We start from the raw sequence: 17997 nt of genomic DNA on the forward strand, positions 1-17997 counted from the left end.
GAGCAGGATATAATTAAAAAATAAGATGTTTGATGAACACAAGACACAAATAGATCGCTAAACACCCTTTTACTGCCCGAAGTAGGCGCTCTGGAAACGAGTCTTTCAGCAGAGCACACATGCACAAACCTTCATCACATCACCCGTGCAATCTCAAAGTTATCAATACAAGGCCTGCATGGACATTTGCCATCTTGACAGTGACACGATAAGGCTCTTACGACCTGTTTCAAGATGCAAAGCAAGGCTGAAAGTCCACATGTATGTGAGTAGTGATGCCATTTTGCTCGAGAGTGGAGAGGAGCTAGTCCTGAAACATTTAGCGAGCTCTATTTTCAGACTCTTAACCCTGCACAAATGTGATTCTGCTGCTACACCACATGTACTTTGTTGTCATTTTAATAGGTCCCTTTTGTCTTAAAATACAATCATTGTATCACAAGCTACTGTCTGGCCTCACCAAAAATCAATCTATTACTGCGAGGGAAATTGGTATGATGTCATTACAGTTGCCAAACCAAAGCAAAAATAGTCCACAGAGGTTGAGATATTGAAGAATAGCATCGCCGCTATACACTTCAGTAGGGACCGAGCCCAACTGCAAATTTCTTCGAAAGAAAATACCAAAACAGTATACGTTAAAAAAAGAAAATACATTTGGGAAAAAAAGCAACAGGTATTAAACCATGTAATCCAGTATCACATCATTTTATAAACATTACATTTTTTTGACTATTTATTTGACTTTTGAATAGGAAGGCCGTGCCGGAATCGAACTCTGCACCTCTGCACTGTTAGGCGGGCATGCTAACCGTGCTGCCAATGATGGAACATTGCTAACTTATTTGAAGAGTGTGTGTCCATTTCCAAGAGCTTCACTTGAAATACAGTATCTTTGAGGATCTCTTTTTTTTTTTTTTTCGAGATGTCTTGCAAAATGGATCATACTTAAGTTGGTCATAATCAATTATTGAAATCCCTTAGTTGTGATATATGCAGTTTAAACATGAGCGTGTGTGCACGTCATGTAAAATGTGCCTTTTCATAAAAAGTGATTCAAATAATCTGTCTTTTTATATTGATGATGACTGTGAGGAACCTAATTGCATTTCAGCACCCCTAAATATAAATGTCCCAGTTATGTGTTCCGGGGATTGCCCGTGCATGTTTTGTATTTGTGTCTGTCATCAATCCTCCCCGCTTGAACAGACAAAACACCGACGCCTGAGGCACTGATGTATGTAAAATTAGATGGCTTGTCTGTAATCCTTTTAACAAGGCAAGCGACAGCTCTGTGTGTCTGAGACACAGATGAGGCACTGACAGTTTGTTCTCCTCACTCCTCCAGTACAGTACATCGCTGCCAACCAGCATCAATTTGAATTGTTTTCATCGCCACATACCGACTTTTCACCAGTAGCCACCACTTGTTTCACACTTGACTACTGAAGTGAAATTTGTGGCCGGGTTGACCTATGAAACGTCACGGAGGCAATCTTTACACTGTCGGAGTTATAAGATAAGAAAGATGTTCTCTTGCTGTATCACATTACTGTTGAATGGGTGAGCTGTGCTTTCATCCGAAAACTGGAGATTTAGTTCAAAAGGATGTTTTCAGCTCTTATGGTACAGTATATGATACGGTATAATCAAATTAATTCTTCTTGATTATATTCCAAAGGAGAACATTTCGGTTCGATGCGATGGCATCTTTAAAAAAAATTCTAACGGGTTTTTTTTCCCCCCCAATAAATAAACTCTGGTTAGAATCGATGAATGTTCCTTGGGCGTTTCAATTTGCAACGTATGTTATGTATACGCACTGTACGATGCATTTCATTAGAGGTTTCATAATACACTATATGTTGTGTGTGTGATAATTCATAATAAAAAATAAAAAAAAAGAACTATAAGTCCGGTAAATAGAACAAGACTCATTATATTTGAACTGCTCCTCGTATTTCCACAAAATGATAAAGGGGGTGAGAAAAACTTTTCAAATGCATTTTGAAATGTTTTCGCAGCCAACTCTTTACAAGTCACCAACCTGGTGCATCCTTGCATTCAGTGCGTTCTCAGTTTGTCTTTACTTTCAGTGGAACAGGACTTGGGCTGCGACTTCTAACGTTTCACAAGATCACCAAGACATAAAAACGGACAAAAATTTGAATTGGAAAATGGCATATGCCTCTTGGCTGACCTCGGAACACCTGTAGAATCCCCCCGGAAGCGCTGGATGAAGTAGCTGGGGAGAGAGAAGTATAGACGTTCCTTTTTAGGCTGCCGCTAATGCAAACCGATCCCGCGTCAGAGAAAGAAAATAATTTGATGGTTCGGGACAACCCATTTGGGTTCATCTCTTTCTCTTGAGGGATACCTCACTGCTTAGCTTAATTAAAGGGGATAATTATCTAGTTCATTCTCAGCTAGCAGTAAAGTATATTAGATTTCCGAGAGTCAGTGTAGAGCAATGTTAGCAATACAATCATAGGAGTCGGATGAGTATTTTCATATTTCTTATGTAATCTTTCTGGATCTGTCAGTCAGTGGCAAGGACAAAGGGGGAAATAGATCGCAACTGCTGAGCTACGTTATTTCTTCTCTGGGCTTCTTTTTGTTAGAAAGCCTTTGGAACTCAATTAATATTGACAGTCAGTGACACGCATATAAGTCAAACAATCCGGTGACCTTAAAAGCAATTTACACCCTTTTTCTTTACTGTCCACTTCTGCACTGCCACCTTTTCAGACGTCCTCCAGGGGCCAGATTAGTATCAGCTAAAACAGTATTTTATATCAATTACAATTTTAGATTACCCAAGAGAAAAGATGTTAAGCTTTCATTATTGAGTAGAATGTGGAGCCTGCGGCAAGTGAACAGTTCAATAATTGGCTCTTGTATTTGTAGTTTCAACTTGCTGGTACCGGAAGGCTTGTTGAAGTGATACATAATGAAAATCCAATTAGAAATATGCCCACCCATTGCGGTTTTATCGAACCACATCAAGAATACAGTATATTTTACTGTATGTACTTTTCATGAACTATTCAAAAGCTCATTGAGTGTGACTGCAGACAGAAACTTTGGAAACTGGAAACAGGACTTTGGTGGTCAGCGACTTGGAGGATCCTGTAAAAGTTAACAATGGACTCACACAGGAGAAATTGATGGCAATGGGGAAACTGCTCTGTGTCTACAGTATGTTACCTTGTTGTCCATCTTTCTCTGCTTGGAGTTGCTAATACTGACTACTTTTTTCACGTTTCCTCACAGGTGTTGCCAGCCATTCTTCAGAAGCATTGCTGTATCTTCCCAAACAGGAATGCAGGTAATAACCTCCCAAAAATAGATCCTCTCTCCAAAGCACATTCGTTCTGGTGATGCGACAATAAGAACAATTTCATGTGTGTCATGGGTACGGCTGGACAATGAATCGAAATTTAATTGTAATTTATATTTTGGCTTTTCACAAAGATTAGAAGAAAAATAATGAATGTGCCGACCGGCCGGTGCGGTGTGCTTGCAAGTTGTCTGATGTTGCCCTGAATGCATCATGTTGCTTGTGCGCGGCAAATGTTTACTCTGCCCTTCTTGAGTGTTCTTTAAACTATTTAATGACACCCAATTGGTTTATTGCAAAACTGAACACACAGCAGAAATAATTACACACATTGGATATTGAAATGCAACACGTGCTTTGTTAAAAAATAAGTGCTAATGCTGATGTCAATGTCAAATACCTTTGAAATGCTCACGACTTCCGGTAGTGGTAATCCTTCAAATAATGAATAGGCATACACAAATGGTGTAGGAACACATGCATACAGGCAATATGACACTTCTCAAAAGCAGATATTTTTAATTATCTGTGAAAAATGAGTTAGTTTAATAGGGCTCAGTCGCAACTTGCTTCTACTACTCGTATCTCATTGTGAGTATTCCATGGAGGAAGGATGGGTACCATTCACGTTTGAACTGGTTAAGTTCCGATTCCCGGTTGATACCGTAACTCAACGGTATCAATTTTTAGCACTTTTTGTAAATGTGTGTGTGTGTTAATGGAATTGAATATTAACTTATATAATAATAAAGTCTCATAATTTTTTTTTAAATAATTTTGTTTACAAATAACAAACCGCTCATTTTCACGGGCATTCTGGGGCCTGTCCTAGCTTTCTTGGGGCTGGAGGCCGGGTACACCCTGAACTGGTTCCCAGCCTATTACAAGGCACACATTGATAAACAACCATTTACACTCACAAGACAAATCAGAAGAAACCAGAGTACACAGAGAAAACCCACACGGACACATACAAACTCCACACAAAAAGGCCGGTGCCCGGATTCGAACCCAGGACCTCTGTGAGACGGATGTCCTCACCAGTGCCACCTACAAAACACCATCATGAATTAAAAACAAATGAGCCAAAGAGGATTGAGTAAAGAGAAATCAATTTCTAACTTTTGACAAATAAAAACAACATAGCAAGAATTACAGTATAGGTGTTAGTTGCTAGTAATTTAATGATCGTGATGGGCTTGTTCACATTGTTACAGGTGTGAAGAGTTTGCTGTTGAGAGTGAAGAAAAAGGAGATATACTTTGGTACCTGACTGCAGTCCTCCTAATAATATAGGCCTACTTTTCGACTGCAGTTTGATTGCATGCGGCTCTTCCTTCCTGCAAACAAAACCTCTCTTTTGTTGCTGATATACAACACAATGTGTCTGTGAGTTGGTTTGCTCATTTCTTTGAATTGTGGCTGTATTATCATCACAACAACATCTGCCCCTGTGGAAAGGTTTTTTTTTCCCCCTGTTGTTTTTCTGTGGATGACAGAATTTCTGAACTAATGTTTTCTACCTCGAAGCTTTGGTGTATGCACATAGCATTCTCTGACCTGACACGTAGGCCGACGAAATAGTTGCGGCAACCCTGCCGGGGGAGCCTTGGAATCTTGCTGTCAATTGAGGTTTTAAAGCTTTAAAACGGTGAAAGTAAACTGGGCTGAGAGTTTGAAAGGTTCAATTGAACTTTTGATGAAATAACGGCAATCAACGGTATCATTGCATATATGGGAAAACATATTTGATTTGGTCAAATTAGTTCTTGCCTCCAGTCATCACAATTACCTCCGCATCCTGTTTTTATAAAACACCTTGCATATGAGTCACTCTCAGTTTAAAACGCTGTCACTTTTTCCACATCATAAACACAGTTCGAGGAATGGTGATTAGAGTATCTAGTGTTGAGTCAGACTTTGGTTCTCATTAACCCTGTCAGGGACAGCAGTTACTACAGTGGACATCTTGTCATGTTATCAGATTACAGGGTGTCATGACATGCATTGGAAAGTGTCATGAATAACTGAAGGGCAGCAAAAGGAATTACCCCCCAAAAATTACCACAAAAATATTGTTATTGCAGCTGAGTTAGTTGATGAACTTGACATTAAGTGTGTGAGCACGGCTAATCAATTGAATAAAAGGCGCCCTCTCCTGGGCAGTTTTCGAGCACTAATACAAACACATCACTTGGAAAGAAAAAGAACAATCTCCTGCATTTGCTTGACACCTCTAATTCTCATCTATTTGTCATATTCATAAGCTTGTGCAAAGAAACTGTGGTTATGAGGCTTATCATCATCGTACACGCTCTGTTATCAGTGTGTTCCTCCACTTCAGTTCATCCTCTGCTCTCGTGAGCACTCAGCATTTCCAGACAGGCAATTCAGAATATTTCTCTTTAGAGACATTAATTAGTGCGTTAGTATTTTATCATTCTTTCACTACTTGTCCGTGCTGAATATCTGGTTGCGTCCCTGTTGTGTGTGTGTATATATATATATATATATATATATATATATATATACTGAATATATAAAACCAACTGCTGAGTTTTGGAGGGAAGCCCTTGTATCATATTTGCATTTTTGGGGAATTCACAGTTTTGCATTCACAACATTAGTGCACCTTGCATGAGTGATCGACTATGAAAAACGCATGTCCATTTTTGTCTTTTTTTTCCGAACTTTAACGTGAATGGGATGTCTGAAACACCCCTTTAATGTAAAAAATAAATGAGAAAAATGAACATAAGTGTTTTCTCACAAGACAGTGACACTATAGCCATATTTTCCATCATACGACCCTTTCCAATTGCAAAGTTGGAAATGTTGCTATTTTTATTTTTTTGGAGTGTCTTTAAAATTTTTCAACAGTCATAAAATAATGAAACATGTTTTGTGTGATGGTAGGTCGAGGACCCCAAAAAGCAGGGAAGCTGGAGGAGCAGGGTGGGCTCAATATATATTAACAAAAATACTTGCAGGAGTACACTGGAAAAACTGACTGAAGTATACAAACAAAGTCCCGAAAAGTAACAAAAAACCAATGCCAGAAACAAACCATCACAGGCGCACACAGAAACACACAATAAACCAACAAAGACTGAGAGAACCCAGAGAACTAAATACAAGCACATTGATGAGACAACAAGAAACACCTGGACAAGACACAAAGCGTTGAGGGAGCTGATTGGTTCAACACAAGGGACACGCATGACGAGAACAGGTGAAGACAAAAAGGGCACGAAGGAACAAAACCGAATGTAATCTAAACAAAAACATAACAGGAGCTTGTGTATGACATCGAGTATACTTCAATGGAGAACATTAGGATTCACGTGAAATTTCTCGATAAAACTCATGTCAAATAGCCACTGAAAATTCCCCTAACCTCTTGACTACAACAGAAACTGCATCAGTTCAGTGGTTCCTCTCCCAGACTTTGTCTTCCTTATCAATGCTTTGCATGTTCTGTCTCCGTTTGCTCATCTCACTCGGTAAATCTCCCTGACACAAGATTCAATCAGCAGCCTCTCTCTGAGCTTCTGTAATTAGTGGTCACTTTTATGTCTCACCGTGTTCAACCTCAGTGATAATCATTCATTTGTTACATTTTTATTGTGAATGTTCTGAACCCCAGATGAACTCATAGATGACGTCCTTATCCGTCTTTATAAATCGGCAGAATCAGAAGCATCTTTCTTGACCAAGTATGTAAAAACACACAAGAAATGGATCTCCGGTAGTCATAGCCACACTCGTATTGCAGACTAAGCAACTATAACAAAAAGAAAAAAGACGTAAGATAAGAAAAGATAAGATAAGAAAACCTTTATTAGTCTCGCAATGGAGAAATTGCCAATTCACAGCAGCAAAGTTATGAAAGGAAGAAGTAGAACAACAAAATATAGGAGCTGCTGGAAAGGCAGCCACTCTCGCGGCGCCATTTTGAAGTCAAAATAACAAAAATAACACAACACAACACATAGGACACAGACAGTCGTGCAATCTTCACCACTTTTCTGCATACACGTTGTTGTCTGAAGCAGTTCTAGATGAAAGAGGAGAGGCTCAAAGTGTCCTTTCACCAGTGGATCAGAGACGTCATGCTGAAAATGTGCACACGTCTGCTACAAGCTAAGTTTTGAAAGCAAACACGAAGCTGTAGCGTCCATTGACGAAAAGAGATGAGTTCACTTCTCCTGTCCCGCGTAATCCGCTTCAAACTCCAAGCCGCGACTCCCAGTTCCAAATCCGCATCGGCGCTCCGCGCTAACGCTCCTTTCTTCTCATCGTCGGCTCCTCAAGACTTACATCCATCCAGCCGCAGACCGTTCAACAGCACCGATCTCTCCGCTGAACAAAGCGGGGCTGTGAAAAATGCTGCCCATTACAGCCGCAAGACACAAGCGCCCCGGGACTGTCCAGCAACGACAGTCAAATGGCGCCGACATTCCTCCCAGTCAAAAACAGTGCTGGTATACCCATGCTGCCGAGAAGGCACAACCACCGAGCACAGAGTCTCCTCCTTGATGAATGTCATGGCCAAAAAATGCTGAAAAAAGTCCACATCAGGTCCACACGACGTAAACAACACAAAGTGACAAAACAAACACAAAAACAACAAAAAAAAGCAAGGCTCATGAGCACTTGCTGACGGCTGCCTACTCGGGCGCCATCTTGACTTCTTGACTTGAAAGACTAAGTACAGAGTCTTTACGTAACGTAAGGGTACCATTCGTGCTGTAGTTCCAAACAATGGCAGCTGTGCAAATGACACAGAGAATCATCAAGCAAAAATAAAGTGACCGGTAGTGCGGTTATTAGGATACAATGACTGCAGTGCAGGTGATCCAGAGAATTGTCACACAATTTAAGGTGACCAGTAGTGCCCTAATTATGATACCAGGAAGAATGTTAAGCGAAATGATGTAATGTAGAACCGAATTGCTCTCCACAGGAGTTCACCAAAAGACGTACCACAGGAAGCACAATAAATTTGAAATATAAACTGTGTCATAGACATCGAGGTTAACAGATAAGTATCACTGCATGATGTGAAAAACAGAGCTCTTCCATTTAAATTGAACAGATTTTGAGTCAATTGTGTGGTATGGACTTCCGCTGAACTCTCAAGCGCGGTGGGTGATAATGAGTGCTGCACTATCTCTCCTTCTCAGGCCTTGTGCCCAATACTCTTTACCCCACCCTCTCCTTTACTCTCTCCCTGAAGAACCCTCCAGCACGATCAAAGAAGATCCATTAAACTGTTACAAGTGAGCTTAGCCTTGCAACACGCCTCTGTCTTGCTGTGAATGATCAGTTGCACAACCAAAGTGATTGCAATAAAATGGATTACAAAAGCTTTGTGTAGTGCTCACCTGCCGTGTATATATCTGAAAGTCTATAGTGCATTTAGATATTTTGTTACACATTGCATAGAAGTGGGAGTCTTGTCAACAATAATTGGTGCAAGATGTGTTTCATCACCATATTCAGTTGCAATCCGGCCCCGTAATTTGTGAGATTGAATGAGATCGCATTGTTTCAAATTGGCTTTACAAGAGTTGGCCTGCGGCAGCACGGTGATCAACTGGTGAGCACGTCCGCCTCACAGTGCAGAGGTGCAGGGTTCGATTCCGGCTCCGGCCTTCCTGTGTGGAATTTGCATGTTCTCCCTGTGCCTGTGTGGGTTTTCTCCGTATACTCCGGTTTCCTCCCACATTACAAAAACATATATGGTAGGGTAATTAAACACTCTACGTTGTCCCTAGGTCTAATTGTGAGTGATATACCTGTATGTATATATATATATATATATATATATATATAGAGAGAGAGAGAGAGAGAGAGAGAGAGAGAGAGAGAGAGAGAGAGAGAGAGAGAGATCTCCGTGCTGTCCTGTGAAAAACACATATGTCCGAAACACGAACACAAATATACAGGAAACACATTACACATATATTGTGTTTCATAATTTCACATCTACCTGAAATAAGTGAAGTGTGTGGTAAAACATTTGACAAACCTCAAGGGTCTGGATCCATTCAGTTGAATGAGACCGAACTTTGAATTCAAGACTGTCGCCAATGTATCCTGTTGTTGATTCAGACTCATAAAAGGAACCGACTGTGAGCAGCAAAACGGCTGCGTGCAGTTAAAATATATTCATAGTGCTCAGTTGACATCCTCGACAGCGTTAGCTGCCCAGGACAGTAAAAATGTGAGTGTAATTCTTCTTGTATGTCCCAGTGGGGACTCCTGTCAGTGAGAAGCACCATGCCTGGCAGGGTGACACCTGCTGCATGTGGTTTGTTTGCCTTGGTTTGTCACTGACAAAATTAGTAATCTTGGGATAAAGCGTTGATTTACTGCAGTCGCGCTTTTGCTTATTTAATGATGAAGGCGGTTTGGAGGGAATGGGAAAAAATGGGAGGGACAGTATTTTAACCAGATTTTTGACTGGTATTTGTCGAGGTGTTGACAAATTTGCAATCATCTCTGCTTCCTCCTGTCGTTCCGGCATCATGGCTTCAATTTATTCACAGTTCAGTTGTGCTCTCGTCAATTCACTGCTCACTGCTTGTGCATGTCATGTCACTCCGATGTTGAAAGCGCGATGAATGGCATCCTGACACACAGAACTACCACTTGAATGAGGCACTGATGTGCAGGATTGAGATACAGAAGACACAGGGGATGGCAGATGAAGCAGTTTCAAAAAAATGTTTTAATATGTAATTTTAAATGTGCATCAATGAAGTGATCCTCATCCAGTCATTTTTGAGTTCATGAAATACAAATAATATTAATTGCAAGTTTTTGTAATGGTGCTAGTCTGGTCTTGAAAAAGCCCCTAGCTCGCTGCAGTGTTTGCTTCTTGTCTGTGTGGAACGCCTCCCAAATCTATTCTCTATTGTAGAATTTAGCTTAATCAATGCAAGGAAAGATTCTGTGTAAAGAATGAAGTCCCAATTTGTCTTGAAGTCCACCGAAAGACAGAAGCTGTCAGTACTCTCACACAGAGACGGTAATGACTGTAGATAAGTTCAGCAGTAGGGCTGCCAATTACAAAGTAGAACAGAATGCTACTCGTAGAAAGACGATTTGTCAATTAAAGTGACAAAGCAGTGACATTATATTGAGATTTCATCACATTGGACCTGGACTTTTGCTCGTTGCAGGTAAACAGACAGCCAGAAATGTTCACCGTTCATCTTGAAAAATAAAACCTAAAACAGTGCAGTTCCAGTGCCCGTGATTATGTTTATACAGCCACATTTGACGGTACTTACAAGTACAAGGAGGCCATAACTCAGAACCCCCCAAAAATGTGTTTTCGCTATGAGCCAGCATTATTGTCCTCGATATTCAGTGCCACTCAAAAATAATTTTTATTTAATATATACAAGTGGCTGTGACCTTTTGAGGATAAAACGGAACAGAAAATGGATGGATGGACGGAGTGTGTGTGTGAAAACGATTATTTTCATCATCAATTAAAAATACTTTTTTTGTCCGGAAAAATATTATGATTCAGTCACTGGTTTTGTCCGTCACATGTCAGAATATGGGGAACTATGTTGAGTGTTGTTCTCCAAAGTAAAAGCAAATGCCGACACAACCTCGGGCTGAACACGCTCAAGACTGTAGAGATGATCGTGGACTTCAGGAAACATTCTTCTCCACAGTTGCCCCTCACACTATCCAACTGCCCCGTGTCAACCGTCGAGACCTTCAAGTTCCTGGGAATCACAGTCTCCCAGGACATGAAGTGGGAAGTCAACACCATCTCCATCCTGAAAAGGGCGCGGCAGAGGATGTACTTCCTGAGGCTGCTGAGGAAGCATGGCCTGCCACAGGAGGTGCTACGACAGTTCTACACGGCAGTCATCGAATCAATCCTGTGTTCTTCCATCACGGTTTGGTTTGGGGCCGCCACAAAAAAGGACAAAATCCGACTTCAACGGACAGTTAGGACGGCGGAAAAAATCGTTGGCACCGCCCTACCCACTCTTGAGGACTTGCACACTGCAAGAATCAAGACAAGGGCACGGAAAATCCTCCTGGATCCCCCGCACCCTGCCCACCACCTTTTCCAGCTACTCCCCTCAGGCAGACGCTACAGATCCATGCGCACCAAATCCAGTAGACACTTAAACAGCTTCTTCCCTCTAGCCATTAACTCCTTAAACAGTCACTGACGTAGTCACTCTTCTTGTACTACAAATACTGCTACTGGTTACTCTAAAATGGTTCAATGATTTGTTGTTTACGATGATACTAATGCAGCGTGTTATACCGGAGACAAATTCCTTGTGTGTTCTACATACTTGGCCAATAAAGATGATTCTGATTCTGATTCTGATTCTGATTCTGATTCTGATGTTTGCAAATAGCTGTCGATAAATTTGATGATCCATTTGTTGCGGATTAATCGATTAATTTTCTGTTTCTGTAAACTACAGCTTCGGTAGGCTCCAGCTAACCCGTGACCACGAAAAAGATAAGTGGTATATCAAATCTAATGGCTCCATTGATGTCATATCATCTCTGTATTCAATGACTCTTGGGTGAAGTCAAATAAAATCATCCTTTGTCATTATTTACATATATTGGTACCATGCTTAAATTAACAGTTATTTTCAATTCAAAAACACAAATCACAAATCCTCCACGGCTTGTTGACCTTTGTTTTCCATAACTCCATAATTATTCCATACTTTCCATAATTTACCAGAACTAGTAATTGTTGTATGAATGTTGTTGTATGAATTTTCTTGGTATTAGAAAACTGTGTAATGATAGATGTTTTCCTCTGTGGCAGCCTTGGGATTAATAACCCAAGCAAACAGCCATGCACGTCATTGTAAATCAAATGAAATGGTTCATTGGTCTTCACGATGTCAAATAAGGAAAACCCATACGTTTATTTTTATTGCAAGATCTTTGTTGGGCAAACTACCGCAGTCCACTGTAGCTTATTGACATGTCGCCCCAGAAGCCATAATACCAGCTCATCAGAGAAAATTATTCTCACATTTGCAACCAACCGTACATGAGCATGTGAAATCTGCTTCTTGTCATCCTGTTATAGCTTGGATCTATCTGTCTGTCTGTCTGTCTGTCTATCTATCTATCTATCTATCTGTCTATCTGTCTATCTCTCTGTCTGTCTGTCTGTCTGTCTGTCTGTCTGTCTGTCTGTCTGTCTGTCTGTCTATCTATCTATCTATCTATCTATCTATCTATCTATCTATCTATCTATCTATCTATCTATCTATCTATCTATCCACACACACACACAAAAAACTGTATGTAGATACAGTATACACTATTGTACTCACAAAAAGTAAATCTTGACAGGTGATTTTAATGTGACCTTCTCTCAGTTTTTGAATTCACATATCCAATTGTTAAATTTTTCAATACTTTTTGTCCAAGTTGCTGTTTTCTAACGAGGAGCTGAACGACAAAATTAAAAACAGGCGTATGACCCTTGAAGCGATCAATAAATGTCCTGGTTCAATTAGAGCTGGTGTTTCAACAGTTGTCCTCATCACGCTGTTCACACTTTGACATCATGAGACCAAGACGACGCTGAACAATGGATGAACAATTACTTGCCATTGTGATGCTTCAAACAGGACATTCTCAGATGGAAGTATAGAGTGTCATCAGCAGGTTGCAACAGACATACGAAGCGACTGGAAGAGTCACAGAAAGATGTAGACGTGGACATCCTTTGGCCACATCCCACGCTACATTGTGAACAATGCCATGTGAAACCGGATGATGAATGTCACTCAAGTCCAGGCATGTTTAAGGGAGGTGAGAGGCACCCAAGTGTCACGTCAGACCATTCCAAACCGTTTACCTCAGTATGCCCTGCGTACTATAGGACCTGCACCACACCACCGGGCACAGGCGTCATGGTCTTGCAAGGGCAAGGGAGCATTTACGCTGGACGAGGAAACAGTGGGCCTTAGTGCTGTTCTCTCGTGAAATTCGATTTACAGAAACGATGGCTGTCAACGATGCTGGAGACGTCAAGGAGAGCTCTGTGCATCAGCCGCTGATGTGACCATGCCTCAGTAGACAATAAGTCGAGTTGTGAACAGCATGAGATGTTGTTGTCAAGCTGTAATGGATGCTGAAGGGCACATGACAAGATATTGAGACGTTGGCATTTTTTGTTGTGGTGTACCCACCATTATTGTTAACTTTTGTTTCAACAAATTGCTTTAGGTGAGGAAATCACCAGTGCATCCTTCTATTTAAATGTCCTACTTTCATGATATGATTTCACTGTCGTGTGAACCTTTTAAAATTGTCCATACATTTCAGCTGAAAGCCAAATATCCCTTAATTTTTGCGAGTAGTTGTATGTGTGTGTATATACAGTATATATATAATATATGGACATATTTGGAGAGAGAGAGAGCAAGAGAGCGTCATGGATAATATAGTATAAAATAATATCTTAATAACATGATAAAACCAATTTGCGAAGATGTCTTCACTGTTTTATGAACACTGTGGTGTGCAAAACTGGCAGACGCAGCTGTGGCAAATGGAGTGCACAATAGCAGCAAGTAGTAACGCAGGATGCATGCTGTTGCAGTATGATCCAGTGAAATGATAGCAAACAGCATTCTCTGTGCCATGGGTAGACAAGTCTTTAGCAGCCTAACAGCTTGGAGGGAAAATCTGTTGCACAGTCTAGATGTGAGGGAATTGCAGAATGGTTGAAAATATATAGCACTGTTTCTTTCTTCATTGGCCTTTCTGATCTCAATCATTCCATCCATTTTCTCCTGCTTATCCTGCTCAAGGTCGCAGGTGAGCCGGAATCTATCCAAGCTGCCCTTGTGTGAGAGGCTGGGTCTAATCACCAGTCAAGCGCAGAGCACAATTAGACAACCATTCAAACTCGTGGACAACTTACATAGTGTCTTCAGTTAAACTAACACGATTTGGGGGTGGGAAATCGGAGTACCTGGAGAAACCATCCACACCCCAGGCAGAAAACCTTGAACCATTACTGTAAGGCAGACGCCCCATGCTCTGCATGCCTCTCTGATTTCACTGACCATTTTCTTTTGTTTGGGTTTGCCCATCAGGACATTGTCATTTCAGAGCAGAATCACATGTTTTACAACTCCCTTCAACGCTACTGTAATGTAGTTGAATATAAATGATTGCTGCACGCCTTGAGGGATCAGCCAAACAAGGCTACCAATCAGCCTTCAAAATAATCACGACAAAAACCCGTGGCGCATCGTGATAGGTCACCAATAACAAGCACGAATCGACATATTCCTTCTTTCAAGGACACAGAAAATGAGGCCATCAACCCTAGTTATTTGAATTCATGACTGAGTCATCTGTTTTTGTTCAGCATTATAAAAAATAAAAAAAATATTGCAATCATTTCTTACTGTTGCTAGTCAAATTAAAATATCAGGTTTTTCAATTTGCTGCGAACTGTCTGTGAAAAGCCTTTGCAAATCCCTTTGGCTGCGTAGGTTGAGTAAAGTGCAGATTTTTCACTTCAGGCACAAAGGAGCTTCATAAAATGGAGATTAGGACCCTGTAAAGTCGTTTCTGTGATTTGTTTCCATCCAAATCATCCATTATCTAAACCACTTTATCCTCACGAGGGTTGTGGGCGTGCTGGAGCCGATCTCCCGACTGATTTTGGACAGCAGGCGGGGTACACCCTGAACTGGTTGCCAGCCAATAGCAGGGCACACATAGACAAGCAACCGTTTGCGCTGAGCAATTACACCGAGGGACAATTTAGAGTGATTAACCTCGCTTGCATGTTTTTAGAATGTGGGAGGAAACTGGAGTACCCGGAGAAAACCCATGCAGGCACAGGGAGAACATGCAAACGCCACACAGGAAGGCTGGAGCCGGAATGGAACCCTGCACCTCTGCACTGTGAAGCTGACACGCTAATCAGTCGAGCACCGGGCCGCCCCATATATCTTTTATATTTATGATATGATATTCTTGTGCATATGCACAACCTCCTTCTTTTGTCCAAGTGTGTTGCCGTCGCTTGCGATCAAAGATGGCCAACCTGTTGCGCATGCCAGCTCTGCACCTGCTTTGAACATAGGTTTTTGTATTTATAAGTTGACCATTAGAGGGCAGTGCCTTTTACACACTTAAGTACCGGGAATCCCCCTTTTTTATTTGCTTTTATATCAAAATAGAAATTCTGCTATATTTTAGCGAGCATTTTGTTTTTGTTTTGAGCAAGTGTTGCCTCTTATCTTTCACTCATTGAACAAAAAAATTGTAGCCTTTCAGATTTTTATTCGAGTAGCCCCGCTCGATAATATGATAATATTTCTTCATTTTTCCTTCAGATTTTGGATAAATATTCTTTTACTGCAGGCCAGGCAATATTCTCTATTCATGAAGGTAATGCATGGCCTATTTAATTTTCTGCACCAGCAACCCATTCATTTGCCTATTAGTTTAACTGGAGCTTGCTTTCATTCAAGGTGACATCTTATCTCTCCCTTCAGTCTGCATCACAGAGATTATGCAAGCCTCCACTCTAAGAGTCTGAACTCCATGTGAAATAAAATACAGTTTTCAGCCCTACGTCTTTTTAACCGGGGATCACAACACTTGTTCACTGACCTAGAGCTAAAATGTGGCTTCCATTGTTGTGCACGGAGGCCTTATTGTGTGAATTTAACTTTGGATTTTGAAAAGGTGGAGGCCTTTGTCAGGAAGTGACTTCTACTTCTGTCTCTGAAATAGTTGTGCCGCGCGATTGTGTAATGGTTGTGTGAAATGCTCTGAATCAATCCTGCTTTTTGTGAAATGCTATCAATCACTCTTGCTTTTCTGCAAGAAACCATCAAGTCTTCACCAAGTCCCAAATACACTCATGTAATGTGTGAAACTTATATATACTCCAATATACTCCAACTCAACACCACTTCAAAACACAACTTTAACATTCATCATACAACTGGTTCTCTGAGTGTGACTCAAAATGTTTTTATACTCGGAACAACTTCATTTGTCTGTTTTTCTTTCAACTGACAGTAGGACTTACAGGCAAATCTCTTACGTTTTCATGTCTTAAGTCAAGTCCTAAGTCTTTAACTCTCACGTTCTATGGCAACACTGCTGATTGTACAGTTCACAGACTAAGGGCATCCCTCTTTGCTACTGTTAAAATAGAGTAGATGACAGTAGACTGTAATTGTCAGCCTTTGGGGGTGGGGGAGGGGATCAGACCCCTTTCTATGTGTGTGTGTGTTGGTTTCAGAATGTTATGTGTTGGTTTTGGAATGTTATCTGGATTTTAAATTTCTGAGCAGGGGTCGACCATCTTAGGCTCATTTTATTATGCAGTTTGAGTCAATAAATGTAGCGTCTGATTCTCAACTTATCACTGGGACCATGAGATGGTGCTATACTCCAAAAAGACAAGCTTGATGCCATGATTAACTACATGATGTATCGTATCCGAAGCTCACAATGCTTGTGGCATTAAGTCACGCCTCACCTCAATCTCACCATCTGACACACGGCACCGAAGAGGCTGTCACTGCAGACAAGAGACGGTTCAAATATGTTACAGACAGCAGCATTAAAAAAGCATTCGTAGCCATTTCTTTCCCAGTAATACTGTTGAGCCACTCTCACTCTGTTTCATGATTACCTACACTACAGTATACAAGTGTATGTACGGAGCTAGTTTAACTCCAGTCTTCATGACTGAAAGGTTGAATCTCCTGGTCGAAGTAAACAGCTCCACAGTAGATTTACATCAGTTTCGCTGCCCCTGAAGCTTCTGGAAGACTGGGAACTGGCGCATGGGAGCAAACCAAGGACCCATAAAGCATTCAATCTGTGTGCCATCACAATGCATCAGGCTGCTGTCTCGGCCCAGCAACCAATCACACTAGCGGACTGTTTAGGGAGGTGTTAGCAGCCTGCCCAAACACTACAAGGTCAATACTCACAGACTGGGAGGCCGAATTTAAACGCACTCCCAGATCACTGTTTGGAGCGATGACAAAAACAAGACTGCAGAGGTGAAGTGTGCAGGCTCATTTATTTTCAAGACAGTATTATTTTATTTTTGTCAACAGGACGACACAAAAACGACACCGTCTTATTTTTACCAAACATTTTGTGTGAACATTTAGACTAGTAAAGAATAAATGTGGAACATTTCAAATGTATGTCTTTCAAAATTACTAACAAACTTGACTCCTTTGGTGGAATTTCAGATCAATGTATAGTTATTTGGATGTGCCAATATTCATGAGTAATAATAAAATAACGTATGAAATATTCAGTACCGGGTAATATTTTTCTTATTTTTTTAAACCCTCGTTAAAGTTGTTCCAATTATATTTAGATTAATACACCATAATCCTGTTCATACACATTATCTTATTTATAATTTATAGGGTTTTGACCACACATTATTTTTAAAGAGTGCTGCACGAGCCACTTGCAAAACTGCGGCCATTAATCAGAGCAGGGACAGAGACCGTGAATATCTTGTCATGCAAAAAGCTGCATTATTGTCTAAAGTAGTCTGTTCAAAAATGAAGTTGGTGATTACCGAGTTATATGATTCTGATGATAGAGAAACAAATCCTGCA

General features: G+C 40.8%; 1 protein-coding gene across 1 annotated transcript in view; it reads left to right on the plus strand.

Annotated features, from left to right (window-relative positions):
• Positions 1-17997, plus strand: part of dlgap2a (discs, large (Drosophila) homolog-associated protein 2a) — a 143484-nt gene that overhangs the window by 2510 nt on the left and 122977 nt on the right. Inside the window, exon 2 of the mRNA XM_086128063.1 lies at positions 3274-3328. Coding sequence (XP_085984189.1) covers positions 3274-3328 — 55 coding nt within the window. The remainder of the gene's footprint in view (positions 1-3273; positions 3329-17997) is intronic.

This window comes from Hippocampus guttulatus, chromosome 13 (genome assembly GCF_054856545.1).
Source record: "Hippocampus guttulatus isolate MCC_2025c chromosome 13, RoL_Hgut_1.0, whole genome shotgun sequence".
Classification (NCBI taxonomy): domain Eukaryota; kingdom Metazoa; phylum Chordata; class Actinopteri; order Syngnathiformes; family Syngnathidae; genus Hippocampus; species Hippocampus guttulatus.